The sequence below is a fragment of the Atheta coriaria genome, unplaced genomic scaffold (assembly GCF_025399875.1).
Source record: "Atheta coriaria isolate IRGN ID8LTWV9N9 unplaced genomic scaffold, Caltech_Dcor_3.1 hic_scaffold_14_pilon, whole genome shotgun sequence".
Classification (NCBI taxonomy): domain Eukaryota; kingdom Metazoa; phylum Arthropoda; class Insecta; order Coleoptera; family Staphylinidae; genus Dalotia; species Dalotia coriaria.
This window is the reverse complement of record NW_027045456.1, coordinates 504,393-525,667: the sequence shown is the minus strand read 5'-3', so window position 1 is coordinate 525,667 and position 21,275 is coordinate 504,393. Positions and strand designations below refer to the sequence as shown.

General features: G+C 37.1%; 2 protein-coding genes across 2 annotated transcripts in view; one reads left to right on the top strand and one right to left on the bottom strand.

The window, feature by feature from the left end:
• The window catches only part of LOC135801933 (uncharacterized), a 28,301-nt gene extending 14,174 nt beyond the window's left edge, over nt 1-14,127 (bottom strand). The window contains exons 1-2 of the mRNA XM_065315464.1: nt 13,439-14,127; nt 8,171-8,381 (exon numbers count right to left, since the gene is read on the bottom strand). The gene's annotated coding sequence lies outside the window, so the exon portion shown is untranslated. The remainder of the gene's footprint in view (nt 1-8,170; nt 8,382-13,438) is intronic.
• On the top strand, nt 715-19,982 carry LOC135801932 (ankyrin repeat and IBR domain-containing protein 1-like). The gene is made up of 10 exons (XM_065315463.1): nt 715-773; nt 14,257-14,498; nt 14,572-14,844; nt 14,914-15,525; nt 15,581-15,744; nt 15,804-16,433; nt 16,497-16,919; nt 16,976-17,176; nt 17,235-17,343; nt 17,402-19,982. The coding sequence occupies exons 3-10, from the start codon at nt 14,676-14,678 to the stop codon at nt 19,159-19,161; spliced, it is 4,068 nt and encodes a 1,355-aa protein (XP_065171535.1). The 5' UTR covers nt 715-773; nt 14,257-14,498; nt 14,572-14,675; the 3' UTR covers nt 19,162-19,982.
• The last annotated feature ends 1,293 nt before the right edge of the window (nt 19,983-21,275 follow it).

Below are 21,275 nucleotides of genomic sequence, written 5' to 3'. Positions count from 1 at the left end.
CTCGGCACCAATTTTTCACATGTGCGCTCATTGTTTGACATATACATTCGAGTACAAAGAAGTACCAAAAGTAAGCAACACATAAAGTCACAACTTGAAGTGTTTGACATTTTTAAGACTCACGAAACACCAAAACCAGGCCCAATAATTTAGTTATGCAAATCAGCGCATAAAAGTTTAAATTATCACAAATCTTTTTCACATATACTTTATGATTAGACCAACGTAAACTCAGCATAATTTAAATTTAAAACTTTTCATTAATCTCTGTTCGTGCTTTCGCTGCACGCTCATTTCAAGAGCAAATATCTGCGTTGGTAAATTTAAGCAAAGAAAGTAAATTCTAATTTTACGCGCCCACGTCGAGCCTCGCATGAAAATAAATCTCGACTTGTACGATTTGCTTTTCGTTACGTTTCGGTCTCTGTGAAGTGAAATGGAAAAAAATGCGAGTGCGTCGTGCGATTGTAATTCACGCGCGACACGCTGTTTACAAACGCTGCGGATTTAAATTTCCATAATTATTTATAAACACGCTCGGCGCGACGCGTGCTACGCGCTGTAATCGGTGCGAGGTACATAAATAAACGCCACGGTGAGGTGGAAGTGAGCGTAAGAACAATGCATGCAGGAGGTCACGCTTCTAGTTCCTCACTTTTATATCAGTGCGTTAGTTGGATCGCAGAAGACGTGTTTAGTGCAGTGTAGTGCCATCTGGTGGTTTACTGTGGAAATATTTATTTATTTACACAGCAAGGACGTTGATAACCGAGGTAAATAAATATTTTAAATTTTATCCGAAGGAAAGTTAAATAAAATTGACATTAAACTAACATTTAACTGCCTAGGTAATAAACCTGCATTTTAATTGAAGTTTTATAAGAATTTCGAGCCATGCGTGACGATATTCAGTAAATTTAAACTAAAAATTCAATTTTTATATGTGCATGTATGTAAATTCATGAAAAACTTTTATATGCAGTTCCGTTTAGAAACTATTAGATTATTGCACAAAGAAAACTTCCGAAACAATGCACAGCGCATATTTCCGACATAAATTTTCATAAAATTTAATATTTCACATACTACGAGTACGGTTACGTGTAAATTGATGCAACCTTTAATAATTAAACCTGATTTAAATAGAATGTATCCCTTTTGATTATTGTTAAATTTTCCCAGATGGCACAAAGTGATAGAACGTATAATATGCGTTCCCCTTCTGCGCCCTAGTCGCGATCAATTTTCATTGCGCACAGCTTGCTCCTCGTGCGTGCAATATGTTTATATTACGACTGAATTTCACCAGTAAACGCAAACGTAAACGCGTGCAAGTTGTACTCTTGTGAGGGCTGCCAGCGGGCGAAATTGATGTTAAGTGTTTCGCACGTTTATCGCGCAGGGTCGACACCGTCAACGCACTCAATTAACGTGTAACTAACTGTAACTAACTCAACGACACCATGGTAATATTAAGCTGTAGGCATAACATTAACTTGAATAAATAAACAAATTGTTTTGGTGGAGGCGCCGGGCACCACAAAGATAAAATCAATAGAAAATACAAACTTTAAGGTTAATTTAAATTGAATTTATAAATTATTAAATGTAATGAATAATAATTAATAATGTAAATTGCATATAAAGCTTTTGTAGTTTAAAATCTTTAGAAATCAAAAGTTCAACGTTTGTCAAGTTTCGTTTATATATAATTCACGTCCTGAGACTTGCACCATTCAATTGTCAAGTTGACCTCAACTATACAAGTTTTAATTTTATAACACCAAGCCAAAATATTGAATAGAAGCAGTGTTGTCATGTTGCTATACGCAATAACGTCAGAATAGACGAAAACATACTCCATTCATTTTTTATATCGATTGAATATTATCGCAAATCGCAAGATACACACAAAAAACGGTGATGGCACAAAGCGGACGATAATAAGAGATAATAAGGGTAACGACGTGAATGTAAATGTGAAACGAGCATGAAACCAGCATAGACAAAGCTGCCAATCGCGTAATTTGATGAAACGCTTGTGGGGGATGTGCAACAAATATGAGAACGGGAATTATTTACGGGGGTGTAGAAATGAAATGTTGAACGCGTTTGTGCCGAGGTAATTCGTTTCGTGGTGACAGCCTAACGCCACGGACACTGTTCTATTAAATCCATGTTCAAACGTCCGTCAAAATTGCTTTTGGAATATTTTTGATGTAAAAGGTGTTATTACAGCACAAATTGGTTTAATTAGCGTTTAATTTGTTCAAATTTTGATCAAATAATTAAAGCATGTTTATGAAATGCGTATAATTAATATTCCAGCGTGATATTTGCATAATTATGCATAAATATGCAAATAATGTGTTGAAATTTATTATTTTTCAAGTATTATGCTGTTTATCATGTTAGGGGCATCAATAAACTGCACGTGACATCAAATAAATTGTTTACCACTTTGATTCAAATTGAAAATCTATTATTCAGCCACGATTATAATTGCTTTATCGGCGTATCTAATCAAAAACAATTCAATTCGTTGTGTGCGATACTGCGTTGTTTCCAATTCGTCGATTTTGGTGCAAATATCAATACGATTCATTTCGTTTTGAAATTACCTTTTCCGGGACAAATTATAGCAGAATAATAATTCTCGAAACAATTGAAGCGGTAAAACTGGCGCGCATTGTTTGCAACTGTGTCCGCGAAGTCCGTTGCGATGCGTCGGCCCAGAATTAATTAGAAACTCGAGCGGAAAGCTCTCGCCCACACGAAAGGAACGCATTCCGACGACAATACTCGTTGCAATTAATTAAAACAATTTAAATGAGGACGGCTACACGACAAGCGCGTCCAATCCTTTCCAGGGGCGATGTTTTCGCATCGTAAAACAATTCAGGCGAGAGATTATGCGAATTGTAGGTGTATTGTTATTACGCAATTCTGTAAACAGGGTTTAAGCGTTTAATAACATTCGAATTGAGTGATGAGGGTGAACATGCCAGAGATTATCCCAAGGATAAAATGTTTTTTGTGTTAAAAATGTAAAAAACATAAAAACTTGTTGGTTGCATAATAAAACGCAGTTTTTCTTTCTCCAAGACGTCTATCATGTAAACATAAGATGCATATTCTTGCGCCTGACATTTTCAAGCATCCACTTGAATGGAAAAGCGGATATAACAAATATACAGCGTGGTTTTTTAATAAATAAAAAGTAAAGCCGCCGCAATATTTTTCTGACGCTCAGCGAAAATGGCAAATATCGGTTAAAGAAGCCTCGACGTTTATCTTCTACGCACTTCGATGTATTCCAATTATTATCCTGATAGCTCGCAGCATGCATATTGAGTGTTTTTGAGCGCACACATTTCCATCGCGAACAGCTCCCGAAGGGATGGTTATTTCGTGTGTGGGTGAATGGCTTTTTAAAATCATCTTGTTTATGTGTGCGTAGTCGTCCGTGCAAAGCGGGGTGTCAATTTGCATTGTGTGCGATTCCATTGTAAAAACCTATCGGACTAGGTAATTTATTTGGACAAAAAGCGTCCGCTTGACGAAAATATGGTCCACCAACACCGCGCGTGTGGTAAATTTCGTCGTAAATTTTAAACGACATGCCGACGTGGCAAACCGTTTGCTTGTAGGGTAAGCAGACACTTTTATTTGGTGAATATAACGCCCAGAGGTGATTACAAGCTTCGTTAATTTTGTAAACCTAACGAGAGAGCAAACGTGCTGATTAAATGATATTAATATGCGTGTAATATACATTAAATGTGTAATTGGTTGCATACTATGTAATTATAACCGCTATTAACGGTTAACTAAGCTCTAACCCTGCTCAAAGTTGTTGTTTTGTATTTTTTTATTGTTTTAAGAGTTTATTTTCGTAAATTTAAAGATTATTATGTATGTAATGTACATTAAATGTGTAATTGGTTGCATACTATATTATTATAGGCGCTATTAACGGTAAATCAAACTCTAACATAACTTTTAGTCATTTTTTATTGTTTTAAAAGTCTTTCTTAGTAAATTTAAAGATAAATTGAATCATTTACAAGTAAATTTTCACCAAACAATAAAACACAGTTAAACTTGTCAATTGGATTGCAAACTTTTTGTGTTATCAGCAGAAAATGTACCACTGGACATTGTTCCAAGTTTAATAATGCAATCCCGGCAAAAGATAGAGAAAAACCCCAGCACATATTTTCAATTTTCCATTCACGTTTCCTCCCTTTCAACTGTTAAGTGTAATCTAATTCTAAAACAGTTTTTGCTGTCATGATACTGACGAGCCATACATCCCTCCCGGGTGGATAGCAATTTAGCAGGTAGTATACCGCCCGCAGAGAATGCTCTCCTGCTAAAACAGCAGGCCCACTAACGAGCGAGTCCATTGTACACATATTTTTAGAAGGCGCTGGCGTTCGTGGGCGAAACTTGGTTAGCTTCGCCAGCCCGCCGGGGCTTTTAATAAACATTAATTGTTCGCCCCGGTCGTCGGTCGTGTTTTTCCGGTCGGCTGGCTGTGGATCGAGCCGAAGAAGAGTCTAATATTAACGACACGATATCTCTATTGAACCCATGTTTCTATTAAGTGTACAAGGCGGCCGTCTATCGCTCCAACACCCCTGCGGATTGTGGTGTTGGAATAATCCATATTGTATAAATATATTCATTCGCAGCATGAGATGACAGCAAACACGACGGATATTGTGACAATATTAACACTGGAGTAAAATTTTTAGATTTTTTTATTTTATAATAAAAAAATAATTGTTTTTAATCAAACAACATCATACATGATAAAACAGATGTTAAATCAATAAATTTATTCATTTGGTAACTGGTTCATGCTTCATGGTAATCGAAGTCAATATTTATTTGGAAAATTATTATCGATTATTCGCCGTAGCGAAAAGTCAACCTTGGAGCCAAGTCAAAATAGATGTTTGGCGGCGTATGCGTGTATTTGTACATGTGTGTCAGTTAAATAATGAACGAGCTGCCCTCGTTTCAACTCGCGAATTGTGAAGTTCCGCCGCAATGGGCCGCGTGGCAGCAAATATGCCGCATGGGATTTATGCAAATAATCCCCGCCACATCGCGCCTACCCTCGCTCGCCGAGTGTGCATAAAGTTTAACCAGCTAATTACATGTGTTCTTAATGTGTACATAATATCGCTTGCTATACGCGAATTGAATGTAATTTATGTACACATATGTTAATATGAATGCAGTCGCACATCATTTACTACAATGTCCATAATTCCATGGGCATCATTAATTACAATTTCCACTAACTAACAACAACATTCACATTTAGTAACATTATTAGTATTAATATTGATAGTGTTTACATTATGGCGCAAATGGGAAATTTTCTACTCTATTAACTTAACTATTTGAAAATTGAATTTAATTTATTTATGTTGTTTACATGTTAAACATTTTTTTAATAAACACTGATAATAAAAATTATAGTGTTATCTATGCTCTCAGGGTGGTAAAGGTAAAGCAATTGCATTTAGTAACTACGAAGAATATTGTTGTTGAGGTTAAACCAGGACATCACCTTCATCTATGCAACATAATCAACTATGTAGATGTTAACCGCATAGAATCTATAGGCAATTTCCGTGAATTTCGCACACTAGGCAACCCAATATACCTACGAGTTTACTACTGTTAATATGTTCATCCTATCATTTGTGGCGGGTGCGCCCGTGGCACCTCGCCAAATAGTACAACTTTTACAATGCATTCTCGAAGGTGGAATGTCGAGTATAACATAACTCGCTAAGCCAATGTGTGCGCTGGTAGCTGCTAGAAAGCTATTGTTTTCTTAGCAACGCAAACTCGATACAGCACGGTGCAGTACATCTAGTTACTTAATTGGTAGTGCAATCGATATCAATTTCTATTTGAAGCGATGAAGCGAGTGAAACTGCACTTTTGTATATATATCCAGTTTTCAAGCGAATCAAACTTTGAATTTGCTTTCACTAATTTTTATTTCAGCGCCAATTCGAAAAGAATCCAATTACTTCGATGGCTTGGAGGCTTCAAGTATTTACTCCTGCTTTTAAAATCAACATGCTTTGTTCGAGTTTTCCAATTATTATTATTAAATCTCGCTACACCTTCAGCAATAAAAGTTCTTAGAAAAAGGAGAAATGAAATGTTTAAGGTATAATTAAATAGAAAATATTATAAACGTTTCTTTGTATTTCAAGTTCTCAGTTCGCTGAAAAGTTGATTTCTTTTATTTTTATTTTTTTCTTCTACTGTAGTTTAAGGTTCAATTGAATTCTGCATAAATCTGCGTTTGTAATGTGATTTTTTAATGCAAATTCTCATAAAAATCAAAACTTAAATCAAGAATTCCACTCGTAAATTGATCCTGTGAGAGTTATGTTTGCTAATAATGGTTTCTGTGTGTGCGTATCCCTAGCCTGCTCGAAAATACTTAGTCCTTAGAAGTCTGAGAGTACTTATAATCGTATTCTCTCAAAATTACGATTTTCACCTCAGTTCGAATTTCATTGCGTCGAGCCTGAACTCGAGTCCAGATTGCTTGTTACTGCCGCGCTTATAATTCTTACTGAAGGTAATATGAGTTGAATCCCTCCGGGCGGACTTTACATCTACTTAATTGTTTTTAATAACAGGGTTAGCGGCGTTGTTACGCGTCTTTTACCGCTTTAAATCTACACCTCAAGTACCTTTACTCGAGATGAGTTATGATTGCGTCGTTTTCACGTTTCATTGAGTTTTCAAGTTTGCCTGCGCACAAATTTAATATGAATTTGTTTGTGCACGAACACATATACAGATTGTTTCAATTTTCTTTATATGCATTTAATATTAATTGCATTTATTTACAGAATATGTAATTATTTTAATTATTTTATTTTGTTTATTTATTTTTTGCTTTAATTTTATTTTAATAAATTAGGGTTTAGTATATTAATTGTAGCAGTCTGTGACTGTGTATTTCTTCTGAAACGTGCACCACTATTTATTACGCACGAACAATTTTCAAACATTTTGAAAGTTTAGGTAAAGTTGGCCGAGCGATTCTATGCAAATGCGAACCACGACGAACAATGAATAAACTGCCAAAAAGGCTAAAACGAGCGTGACAAGAAAGCACGAGGAATGCGCAAACCGGAAGAAAGCAGAGCTGCGTCTTATGGCCTTAGCCACTCCTCATAACTTGGGCCCAAAGTGCTGCAGCGCTGCCGCGGTTGGGATTCAAAGCCGAGAGGAAGTTAAATCTAAAGAGACGGGGAAATTGAAAGCACCGCAAATAGTAGGCATTCGCGACTATCCATAAAATTATATTAGATTAAATAAAAATAGCAATGGAATTGAATCAAACTATTTGTAAACTGAGTACGACTGGAACCATTTGAGTAGATATTTATTGATTTTCTATCATACTCAAAGAATACAAGACAATCCCGGTAATGCAATGAAATAAGAGCAATGTTGGTTGCATTCAATTCTTAGATTTATATTTCATTGCAATGAATCAAATATAAAATCTTTACCATAAACGTGATGTTTCGGAGTTCTACTCTTTTCCCAACAAGGCGTATAAAAGAGCTTTGGGAAATGTTCAAGAAAGACGCGCGTTGCCCAGTTTGTGTGGTCGTGACGAAATCTCTTAATCCTTTGCGCAGCCTAAACTTTGCATCCAGTTTCGCTTGTACTTTGGTTTTCATCCACTAAGCGGCTCGTGCAAGCTCTTTTATTTCAACATTTCTTCCGCGTTTTCTCCTCGTTCTGATTGTATGCAAATAAATGAAATGTTCTGAGTTGGCGTTTAAACCCACGTCGAATTTCATGCTTCGTGAAGGACAAACTCAAAAACAACTTATAAATGACAAGTGTACCCGCATCTTAAATATTCTTTCTGTTTACAAAAAATCGCAATGAACAAAAGGTTTATGTCTCTAAGGATTGACGGTGCCATTCTAGGTATCGTAAGAAAATAGCCAGGAAATAAGAAAACTCATTGCCCACTTATTTCACTCGTTTAACCCGTAATAGTTTTTCCAGTGTGTTTACCTTCCTGCGGGTTGTTGACGCAACGCACACCGTTCCCGGGGCAGTAATAGCGCACGAAAAGTGTAATAACGTAAAGACTCACTTGTGATTGATGATTAGCCAAAGATGTCGAAGGGGAAGCGGCTGCTGCGGCGGCGGATGTGTACGATTGCGCTGAAGAAGAGGCGGCCGCTGCGCTGGCGGCGTGGGGCTGGTGAGAGGGTGATGTGTTACTACTGGAGGGATTCGATCTCTGTCGCAGTCGGGCTAGGGCGGTCCGCAGTCCCTCCGTTATAGAGCTCTCGCCGACCCCGCTGAAAAACAATAAAGCATTCTATTATATATAATTTAACAACCAATTTCAAACAGTCATCGATAGAGGTCGCCAGATAATACATCATCTGTCAAAATGATAAATTGGAGGTTATATCTTTTTCGGAAGAAAACTTTTTAAAAATCTGTTTGATATGCTATGGAAGTTTGGTAAAAGTTTTCTTTTCTTAGAATAGGCAACACTTTTTGTTTCTCGAACACTTCATTCTTTTTGAAGAGTCATGCCTTAACAAAGCTTTTTGTGAATATAGAAAAAAGAAACCTTTAAGCAACATGTCAAATTCGTCCACTAAACAAGACTCTCCAACAAAAAAAAAATCCAAAGGTCCTGTAGTCGATCCCAAGTGATATTCACCGACTAGACGTTTTCCTCGTTAAACGTACACTGCTCACGGTTGGGTAGTAAAAACAAATCACAAAAAGTGCAACACAAATATACCGAAACAGACTGGTGCTGATTCAGAGTGCAGAGACATCTTACGAATTTTACGAGATTGCGTAAAGCATCGAGATTTGAGATTGTGTGGCGAGTCCCAAACGTGACGAACGAAATTGCATCAAGCAAAGGGCGGCAAGCAGGAATGCAGCATGTAGAAGCAACGGAAACAAATTGCATTGAGTGCATGAACATTGTAGGGCCGTAGACAATAAGAGTGTGGAAGGAATGCTCTCGACATGAAACGTAGCGGATAAGCATCTTAATCCCTATTTTCAATAAAAGCGAAGGGTATGCACAGTCTGCACATACAAATGTCTGTCTGCTCCTAGTGGAGTATACCAATTGCATTGTCCTTTGTCCTTTGGCGTGGTTATCTTCATCTAGATCTTGATGTACTTTTACAGCATTGAATAGGCACACTTAGACACTCATTTATCTTTAGTGAATCTTTCAGTGTTGCTTTAAGCTGATAATCTAGTATTCAATTAATTGATAAGTAAATTAAACCATTTTTAATTATTCGAATGGAAAATCATTTTACTAAAGTTGGAGAAATTCTCCTTTTTATCAAGTTAAACTAAATTTGTTTTAATTTTTATTTTATTGCTTTTCTTATGGTCCTCTTGGATTCAATTACAAATTTCTTGAATAGCTGGCAATTATAACCAAGAAACCAAGTTAATCTGCAATATTTAAGGTTATGAACCTTTCCTAAACTTTACCACTTTCCTTCTCAATAAAAGTACCAAAAATAAATTAAAAAATACTTTAACCTTATCAAGGCAACTCAAAATCATTAAGATTCTAGATTAAGATCCCCGAGTATTGACGAGCGGATGTGCTGGAGGCCTGCAGATGAAGGCTGTTGATAAAGTGGAAAGCAACACAGTATCGCCCACGCTTCCTACGTCAACGTGGAACTCTTTAACGTCACTGAAGCAAATAAGTCATTAGCAGGCGTGGAACGTGTGTGTTCGCAAGTTGCGCTTTCGCATTCGGCAAGAAGCCATTCAAGCCAAACATTCCTAACCTAAATAAGCCAAGTATCTAAGCAGGCATACACATTTAAGTTAATAACGCAGTCGAGTGTGAACCAAGGAGAGCAAACGCAAGTGAGCAACGTCCCTACTCGTGTGCTGTTTGTCATCAATAGCTTCAGAGTACTCAACTCGACACTGTGACTTCGCAAAGACGCATATTATGCACAAGGCGGTTCTACTTCTGAGTTAGTTAAAGAGATATGCATAATGGAAGGTAGAAAGCAGGCGACAGCAAACATGTTGAAAACCTTAGCAAATACCAAGTTTCAGTGTGACGTTTTCCACTTGTATATCGAATTTAACATTAAACCCACCGGAACATGATGGCCCAGGAGGCCCACAAGCTGAGTGTGGCCATTGTGAAAACGCATACGCGACAAGCGTGAGGCAATCGATAAACAATTTCAACCGTCCCCACCATCTCCCTCCTCCTTCTCAATTGAAGCTAATCGAGTGACAAAATGCCTCGTTTATTTTTATTTGCGTCGCCCTGATCAAACACTCCAAACAGTTAAAAATTTACGAGGATTGAATAAAACGACACCCTATACATCAACCTAAAGCATGGTATAAGTAATTATTTGTTGGTTAAACCGAAGAATTCCCGATTGTTACATGCAAATTACAACCTATTAACAACTATAGGAAAATAGGATATTTATAGAGAAATATTATGTTGTAAACATGATAAATTGCTGTGTTGCCTGACTTCTATACACAATAACAACATTAGTGACAAGCCTTTGAGAACAGAATCATATTTTACTTACAAGCATAAATTTACGCTCGGAACAACAATGAAATTACTGCTGAATACATAATACGCATTGTTATTTATTGCTTTTCAATATTATAATTAATTTAATTAAATGGTAGAATCACATGTAGGTGTTGATAATAATAACATCCATCCATATTTCATAAATTAAATTATTTCATAAATTATGTTAGATATAAATGGATCTATTTTAGTAAAAAAGCTCTATCATTAGAAGTTCAAGTAAATAATTTATAAGTCTAACAACATGAATAAAGTTGTTTCGTCGTTTTACACATAATACAGCAAAAAATTATGAGAAAAACCGCGCGAATGTAAAAAAGATGATAAATGCAACAAATTGCGCAAGTTAAAAACAAGCTTAAAAACCTGCAGCATAATTAATGAGCGGTATTAAACAAATGAGAGTTCGTAAAAATGAGAAACTCATTAAATAATTGGAAACACGAGTAAGTTTCTTTTGAATACACGTGCCCTCAAAGAAAATTACCTTTGTTAACATTATTCATGTTGATATTTGTAGTTGTGAATTCTAATTTATGACTTGTAATAAATATAATAATCCCGGTGTCATTATACGTAATAATTTTGCGTTCGTAGATTTTTATGGTACATTTGGGTGAATTGTGCGCAATTCTGCACAACTACCATGTATTGAAATGATCGAAATCCAGTCGTGTTCAATTCACCGCTGTGTTGGAGCCTGAAAAAGTTAGCCTCTTGTTGGTTGTGCGAGTTGTGTAGTGCATCGAATTTCAGCGAGCGCTGCGATTTAAATGGAAATTTTTCCTTTATAGTATACCGAGTGAAGTATGATGCCGAACACAACTTGAACCTTCGCACGCGAATATCTATATTATTTGTATGTCTGTTGGGTTTTTGCTACGCTCGTTTGTATTTGTTGTTTTTTTGAACAAAAGGAAAATCTGCTTTGTTTTGTTTACTGTATTGCGAATTCTGGTTATCGAGGCTACAATATTTCGCAACATTCAATTGAACTCATTTATTCCACGAGTTTTTTTGTTGCTGGTTGCAAAAAATAATAGTTTTTACATTCATTTTACAGTTGTCAATGCATACAGTGTTACTTTATCGGAAAACAATATATTTTTTTCATTATTTGTACTTTTTTCAATCAAATAAATATTTTATACAATAGAATGTATTTATCTTTTCTATTTAATATCAATTAAGGATGAATTAAATTGAAAAACAACATTCCATCAAAATCAAATTTATTTCCTGTTGTTTTATGCATCAATAAATTTAATAACATAAAAATGTTGTAAACATTATTTAAACCTTTTGTAGAATTTACAATTGTGTGAATTGTAAAAATGCAGAATAACAAATTTCTAAAGTGCTTCTCATTTTATATTTTCACAACAAACGCAAAAATATTGCGTTATTATTAAAACCAAATATATGCTAACCTAATAGCCAAAAAATCAAATTTGAATACAATATTCACCCATTTAGACATTGAATAATTTATCAAACTTCAACTTTGCTTAAAAAATCCAACACATGATATGATGTGTGATGTGTATCATACGCTTGACGAGCACAAAATTGCTCGCTTTTATTTATGCATTTGCCAAGCTGAAACACTGTTTCGAATCTGCATTCATCCCGGTCGCCGGCGAACATGACACTTTCATCTTTCAACTTTCAACTTCCAACTTTGCCGAATAATGCATAATAAACTAGAGGCGTGTTATAAACGATTTTGGCTGTCAGAGTCGGCCGTGAAATGTGCGCAAAACAAAGAAAAGCCCCATATTATATTTATCATCCAGATTCTCCGAAGCACCACGAATAGACCAAAGTAGTTCGAAATCCCAACTGCGCTTTCTTGGAATTTCTTTATTCGCTGCGCGAATGCAAATGTAAACATAAAACATTGGCAACAAGAAGCGTATCAAGAAAACTGAAAAATGCGAACACTAATATAATACTTTACGGAGTTTTTCGCATTGTCGGCGGTCCCCAGCACGTAAGAGATGTGTGCAATTTGTGCATACGCAAATAGCCAGCCGGGTAAACATGGAAGCAATAAAGAATAGATGAATCTGAATATAAGACGTCGGGTGTAAGCGTAACTGTTACGTTAATAATTCACTTTTGAATACATTCACGTTTCCTTTGCTTAATAATTTCGGTTTCATATTGTAAGCGGATGAAAAATGTGATCGTCAACTCCGGCTTTAACATAAATATACGAATATATTCGGTATGTAAAGTTGTCAGATTAAAATATGGCCGTATATTTTTCAGTTATTTGTGAATTTTATGACAGAAAGAATTTTCGCAGAAATGTATAAACATGCCACAGCTGCATGTGAAATTTAATTGCGCCGAAGACCTTTTAGCGCGTGCCGAAACTTAAATTGAATTCGAAAGAAGCGAAAATATCCAATATCGCCAACACTCACCGGCGGTTTCGCCGAATTGGCGATGAAAAGCCACAGCGAAAACCGATTAAAACCGATAGAGAGTTTCACAGTTTGGCGCACCGCAAACAGAATTGGGAAAACAGTTCTAGTGCGGTTGGAATACAAACAAACCGAAGAATTTATATTCAAACTGAAATAAATTTCAATGTAAACTTTGCCACAGTTTGATTATAAAATAACATATATAAACGATAAATAAATGCCTGTCGTCCCGCTGAGCGTCGCACGATTTGGGAATACGCCAAACGCCGGAAAACAGCCAATCGAACATCGAACACATGGCGAATCGGAAAAAAGGTGACGCAAGACCCAAGGGACTACTCACCCGGTTTGAAGTACGATGAATTTCTTGTCGCTGTCGTCGGCATTGTTCTCACGCGGTGAGCACTTTTTGATTTCGAATACCGTATAGAACTTCGTCTTAGCAAATTTAAAGAAACCACGTTACCAAAACAAAAAAGAAAAACGCAAAAATTGCAACAAAAAATGTAAAATTTTCCTCCGTTCAAATTTATCCCATGAAATGTGTCTCGTGTAAAATTTCGGGCGTGAATCTGACAGACAAGAGTTCACTAGACGAGGCGCTCAAGTGACACACATAGAAAACACGTAAACACCCCGTTTTCACCACGTTTCCACCCGCCAGTCAGTCAGTAGTCATTCAAATGATAATTGGAAATAAATCCGTCACGTGTGCGTTAAGTTTATTTCGATATTTTTCTTTGTATCCAAACTAATGATATTAACGTAATTATTAATTAGTAATTATATAGTTATATTGTTAAACATTTAAAGGGTAAAACTTAATGCTTGGTATCAAAATATTTTGAGTTTGTACGGTTTGGTTTTAATTGATAACTGTGGCTAATAGGTTAGTGAAGATGTGTTTATTGGTGCGTTACGATTTTGTTTCACATTTCTCTCTGTCTATGAGTTGCGGTCGTGCGTCGGGAACATTGCTGCGCGTTGTGGAGGCAACCCTGCGGTGTGCCCGACGTGTACTGGCGGCAGCAAACGGCGGCAGCGACCCCGAACACGTCGCCCGACGTACACAAACGCATGCGTATTACTCGCCGCCTCCGCCGCCACCGCCGCACACGACAATACCAATGCGTAACGCGAAAAAATTCACAACACCAACAGCGCCATCGCGACGCCGCCGCCGTAGTTCCGTATCGATCGCAACTTGTAACCTACCTACACCGAGTTCAACCAAAGTCGGTGGCGGGTGTGGAAAATTTCGTCTCTCGTCGTGTTCGACATAATGTCAACGCGCTATCGCGTTCGTCCTGCTGAATCTAACTGGAATTTAAGTCCAGGATCACATCCAGTTCTTACCTCTCGCAATCATGCCATTCGAAACTGTTGAAGTTGAAGTAAAGCCGGTGAGTTGGCACAACAAGTTCTTTGTTTGTTTCGTGCTGTGCATTATATCAATGGGGTTTATGTTTGTAATAGAATCTACTAGCGCTCATTGTAGTGCGCTGCAGCGTCGTTTCTTGACACCGCGCGAACACAATGGGTCACTAGCAGACGTACAAGACTTGGACGCCGCCGTCAGGATGGGCAGCGCCTCCTCCAAGTTCAAGAAGTATTTGCAGAATGGCGACGAGTTTGCCGCGATGCAGATATATCAGAATTCGCCGGAGTTGAGGAAGAATCTCGATCCGAATCTCAGCTACGGTGATCATCATCATCACAATACGGCGCTTCATTATGCTGCCAAACATGGTAACACATACAAAACAATTTAGGTAAATGTAGAACTTTGTTTAACAATGTGTTGTAATGGTTATATAGGAATGAAACATCTACTACGAACATTTCTCAATGATCTCGGCGGAAATCCGAATAAACGTAACGCCGCGAACGAGACGGTCCTCCATTGTGCCTGCAACCTCAATCAAACGAAGAGCTTCAGCGCGCAGGAACGTCGCGCCGCCTGCGTGCAAATCGTTCTCTTCTGGAAAGGCGCCCCCATTTCCGGTAACAATGGCAGTAATGGCAACAATCGAGAGAAAGCTGATCTTGCTGCAACTGATCTCGACGGCAATACGCCTTTGCATTGTGCTGCTACGGCTGGTCTTAAACGTTGCGTGGAATTGTTGCTCACTCACAGCGCTCCGTTATTCAACGAAAACAATGACAAGCTAACACCATGTGACTTGGCTATGAAGGGTGCGCATCACGACATTGCGAGACTATTAGAAAGTCGAATGGTGTTTACCGAGAGTACTGGTGGAGGCGCCGGGGAAGATTCTATTAATGAGGATGAAAATTTAAACGAGCAAGAAATCTACAGTGGTCTTCGAAGCCAAGATTTACAGGAAGCCAAGGATCAATTGCTCGTGGACACGTCCGATATGCTCAAGATACCGCTTTTCACTGCCGAAGCCCTTTTGAGGGATAATGGTATTTAAATCGTAACTTAAACTGTAATGGAATTTATTATAATAATTTATTTCAGAATGGTCAAGAGAAATTTTATTAGAAAAATGGATGAAAGATCCCGTGCAATGTTGTCAGGAAGCCGGGGTCAAACCTCCTCCGTCGATTTCAATAGGTTGTGGCGACATGTCGCCGGAAAGTGTTCCTTCCGATGATAAAACAGATGTTCAACCGGAAATAATGGTACTATCTGTATATTGATACTAACTTATGCAGTTTTTATAACTTTGTTTCTATTTAAGTGCGAAATATGTTGTCTGAGCATAAGTAACTGGGACCAATCACTGCAAATGTCATGCCGGCATGCGTTCTGTGCACACTGCTGGGAGACATATCTTACGAACAAAATTCAAGATGGCGACGCGCATCACATTCTTTGCCCGGCATATCAGTGCCATATTTTGGTGCCAGTCGAACTGATCGAGAAATTCGTGCGACCTGCGATTGCCAAACGTTATTTACAATTCGATATCAAAGCGTTTGTTGAGAGTAACAAAACAATAAAATGGTGCCCAATGGCCGGTTGTGGAAGAGCAGTACGGTTACCGGAAGCAGAACATGTTAATGCTACACGTGGACGGTGTTTAAGCGGGAAACAACGTCAAGAAACATCTCATGCGGTTGATTGTGGCAATGCACACTTTTTCTGCTGGGAGTGCCTTGGTGATGCGCACGCACCATGTGGTTGCAATCAGTGGCAGGAGTGGCAGATGAAAATCGCTGAGGTTAAACCAGAGGAATTACAAGCGTCTTGCAGTGGAAGTGAAGAAGCCGCTAATTTGTTGTGGTTGGTTACCAATTCAAAACCGTGTCCGAATTGTAAAAGTCCCATTCAAAAGAACGAAGGTTGTAATCACATGAAGTGTTCTAAGGTATGTTCTTAGATTATATCTACTTAAAATATAACAAACCTTATGATGTATTATTATGTCTAGTGTAAATTTGACTTCTGTTGGGTATGCCAAGAATCCTGGAAACAACATAGTTCAGCCACCGGAGGTTATTTCCGCTGTAATCGTTTTGAGGCAACTCAGAAAGCAGATGAAAAGCAAGGTTGTCTTATAACTGAAGCAATGGATCGCAACAATCAAATGCAGGAAGTTTCGCGTTTCTTACATTTTTATATGCGCTACAAAAATCACGAAAACAGCCAGAAACTCGAAGAACCTTTGCTGGCAGGCGTGCGCCAAAAGATGGAGATATTAGCCTCAACTTTGGGTCTTAAACAGAGCACCAAATTCATTGAAGAAGGCATTCGGGAACTTCTCAAAGCTCGCCGCGTTCTATGCGGATCATATGTTTATGGTTATTACTTAGAAGATGATGGTTATAACAAAACCATTTTTGAATTTATGCAGGTAATAATAGTTTGAAAAAATAAGGTTTTAAAAAAAGTAACGTTTGTGGTTTTTAGAACGAGTTGGAAGAAATCACCGAGAAACTGAGTGAAATGATCGCGCGTCCATATTTGAAGACGCCGAAGGCTGTGATTATACAAACGACTGCGTTGGCGCGTCGGAAGCGCCACGAGTTCATTCGTGCCGTTGCACAGGGTTTAATTCCCCCGGAAACGCCACCCAATGAAAGAAAAAACAAAAAACGCAAATATTTAGATGTAATTATTTATAATTTTTATATTTTTTAATCAATTAACTTGATTTCTTTAAATTTAGATTGACTTAAGTCACACGAGTGCCTGGCTACGTGAACGTCAATGGCCAGAATATGATTCGGATACCGAAGAGGGTGACGTTGGAATCAACAATAGCCAATCATCTAATGGTAAATTGAATACCAGTAATTATTATTTTATTACTATCAACTATTTATATATGTTCAGATGATTACAACGTAGAATTGGTAATAGCACTCGAAATGTCCCGTCTACAAATGATCGAAGACCGTATGAAGCAACAACAAAATAAACAAAATCGTGAAGAACTTACCATCTCGCCAAAACCTTTCAACAAAGAACAAACTACTGACGATCAACTCAAACTCGCGATTCAACTATCTTTACAGGAAACGAATGACGCAAACGGCAACGCTAACGACAATGCCAACACAACTTATCAAAAAACAAATGCGGACTTGACTGTCGATTGTTTTCTGAAATCACTAGCAAATCATAAATTTGACCTGCGTAGTATTGGCAGCGATCACTGGGGTCGCAAAGAACGTGATACTTTACTCTTCAAACCATGCATTGGAAAAGAAGATGGCCGCTTTCGAATATCGGATATTCATGAACATGGATTCGGTTTACTAGACACAGATGATTACTACGAGGAGCAAGTGGATGATGTAAGCACTTTACGTAGATCACGATCTACAGGAGATTTATTTGTGCGTAGATCAAGTCGTACCAGGATCAGAATTAATAACGAACCACGTTATCATTTAGATTCTGACCATAGCAGTCAACATGATGATAAACCGGAAGATGTTGGTCGTCGGTTAGGAAAACCAAATGTGGGCAAGAGTAAACAACAAATACTCATGTCCAACATGCATCATCATACTGTGTTCTCAGAAGAAGAATATTATCAAGGACAAAGTTCAGTTGAAGATACAACTACTTCTGATTCTATCAATGTCGACATGGAGGTGTGTAACATTCTAGAGTCAGTTGATGAAGTCAATCAGGACTCCATGGAGAGTGGTGATCAGAAAGATGTTAAGACATATTCTGATGAAGAGTATAATCTTTATGTGAATCTGATCAAAAGTAAGGGCAAAAGTAAGACTGACGACGTATCCAGGGCGACGACCAGTAAACTTGCCAATGCCTTGAAGACTAAACTGTGTACCGCACATAATCTTCAAAAGACCAGCTATCTGACTCGTATTGCAGTGACCAAAAATATTGGATTGCTGCAAAATAAAAACGATGCCAATCAAAATGACATTGGGACGTTAACAGCTCAAAATGAATCAAACAAAAATCTAAGAATTAATATTAGCGAGAAGGATCGCAAAAAGGCCGGAAGTGGTACCAGTACATTGGAAACAGATAGTTCCAATGAATATGAATCAGAAACTGGTATACCCAAGTCACCCACATTGTATATTTCTGGCGTTTCAATATCACGAACTCCAGAACCAAAATCCCCTGGAATTTCGATTGTTGCTGGTAGGCAGTCGCGGTCGTCAAGCTTAAGTGTCCCTAGTAAACCCTTAACTGCTGCATTGAGTGTGTCCAGCACAAGTTTGATTGATACACCTTCATGTGTAACGATGGATCAAGGTGCTCCTCTCTCCAGTCCAGCCAAAACTAAAGAACCATCCACTCCTAGCTCCAACGGTACGGCTGCCAGCACCGGAAGTAAATCAAAAAGTGCTAGTGAACCAGAACGCGAACGTGAAATGTTTTGCTTTCCAAAATCATCGACTGATGGTGCCCTCAGCTCGGTACTTCATGTTCAGGAATCTAATCTGAGTTCCGATGATTTTCATGAAGCGTTGTTTCTGTTAGAACGTTCGCCAAAAACAAGAGATTCGTCTAAAAGACGCAAAAAATCGAAAAAGAAAGAAAAGGATATCAAAGACAAAACTGAGCCAGTGGAAACAAACGATGAAGAAGCCAGTTCTGCATTGTAAGCACACAAATTGCGTCTCGTTTAAACACGCAAAACGACAAGACTGTTTTTATATACTCGTACTACTCGTACCCTCATCATAGCCAAGATAACAGCAGCAACAGGAGAAGCCAAAACCAAAAACATGGTGGTTAATTTACCATACGATTATATGGAATATTTACAGCGAGCGTAGGAAGTTCTTACATTGACTATAAGCTCTGATATACTCGAAACTCAATACTCACTACTTTCTACTTAATCCCATCATTGATTTACATTTTATAGCCACAAATCAATAACCATTTATCTTATATAATCAATTTGCATCACATCACAGCCCCGTGTAACGGCAAACTATAACTTACCCAACTTATATATTTCATATTACTTTTAATCTTCTATGATCTCAATGTTGACAAAATGGTGACTGGGCTTTCACATTTTACTTTCAGCCTTGATCCACTTAATACTTTAGCACACCAGCAACACATCACTTATAATTCGTCACTAATTTTCTCTAAAAGTTATCAAAAACCATGTTAAACTCGTTAGCACAATGTACGAAAGTATTGAATTAAACATTTGTAAACATGATGGACGCGTAACGCGCCAATAACGACTTAAGCAGACTTAAGTAGACAATGATGCAAACTGTAGTTGTCGTGTGAAATTCACGTTTTTTAACAAACATTGCGGTGTATGATGTATTATATCTATTTTATACTTTGATATTTATATTGTATATGTATTATTATGAATATTGTATATGATTATTATTGATATTTTATTGCCAAAGACGAGAAAACGTATTATAAAATGGAATAAATATTATAAGACGAATCATTGTTTTTATTATTCAACACCCAGTATTCCTTGTACTAAGGAAGCAAAATTAAATATCATATTATCATATGACAGTTAAAGAGTGCCTTTATCGTTTCAACCCTTTAAACCCTTTGGAAATGCTTGATTGTTTTTTCATTAATTTTGATTTTTGGGTCGAAAGACAGGGTCGAACTTTTTTAGTTAAATTATATTGTGTCGAAAGAGAGAGTCGAACTTATTTGCTTAAATTATTTTGTGTCGAAAGACAGGGTCGAAATTAAAAATTGGAATTTTTAAATTTTGATTTCGGATTTGGATAGCTTGTTTAATTCTAACTGATTTATTTAAGTACAATTTTTATCTAGAATTTACCATTTAGGCCCTACTGACAATTTTATTGAAAATTTAATATCGCGCATAAACGAATTCAATTATGGTGATTATTTTAAAAACGGTACATGTTAGAACAAAATTTTATTAAGATAAAGTATTCCAAATCACATTTGCTTAAATATTCTGTAATAAAAAAGTCAGATTTTCAAATTTTATTTTTTGCTTATGAAATGTTAGGAGAAACGAATTATTCTGTTTTTTGCACTTAATGTGAAAACTAATGGAGTTAAAGAAAATTTGTTTTCACATTTCAATAAAGGATCAAATTTTACATTAGATAGCACTTTAATATTTTCAATTATCAACAGTTATGTAATAATTGAAAATGGTCAATAACTCCTAAACTAATTAAAATATTGATACAAAACTTGAAAAAATGGATTCCTGACGTCATTCTGCACATGATTGGAAAATTTCGAGAAAATCGGAGGAGTGGTTCAATTTGGCCTGTTCCGATTTTCACCTGAATTTTCCGTGATATTGATGTTATCGGAAAACTGACTTGATATCTTTCATCGCATTAAAATTCTATATCAATTGGCGTTTTCCATTTTCTTCTAGCTTTGTTTTGATTTTTTAGGCCAAGAAATAGTCAAGTGTAACCTCTTGATGATTTTTGAGTGGTGTTTGGTCAACTTCAAAGAATCAAAAAACTAAATCTGCCATTTTGTAGACGCTTGTTATGACATGAAGAAAATGCAGAAAGTTTTCTGGTAACTTTTCTAGTTTCCGAGGAAATCGCGTCGGAAAATCTGTTTTTACTAATTGAAAAGTACATTTTTTTAAATGTCATCTTATTTAGGACTCCATGCTGAACGTTATACCGTTTTCCGTTTTTGATTATCTATATTAGTTCTCGAGATAAACGGCAATTAAGTGTGGCTGCAAGTATACATTGCATTTAAATTCCTTTAC

Coding starts and splice junctions, on each gene's coding strand:
- LOC135801932 (XM_065315463.1), top strand. CDS start 14,676: ATGGGCAGCGCCTCCTCCAAGTTCAAGAAGTATTTGCAGAATGGCGAC. Junction 15,526..15,580: donor AGCCCTTTTGAGGGATAATG/GTATTTAAATCG, acceptor AATTTATTTCAG/AATGGTCAAGAGAAATTTTA. Junction 15,745..15,803: donor ATGTTCAACCGGAAATAATG/GTACTATCTGTA, acceptor TTTCTATTTAAG/TGCGAAATATGTTGTCTGAG.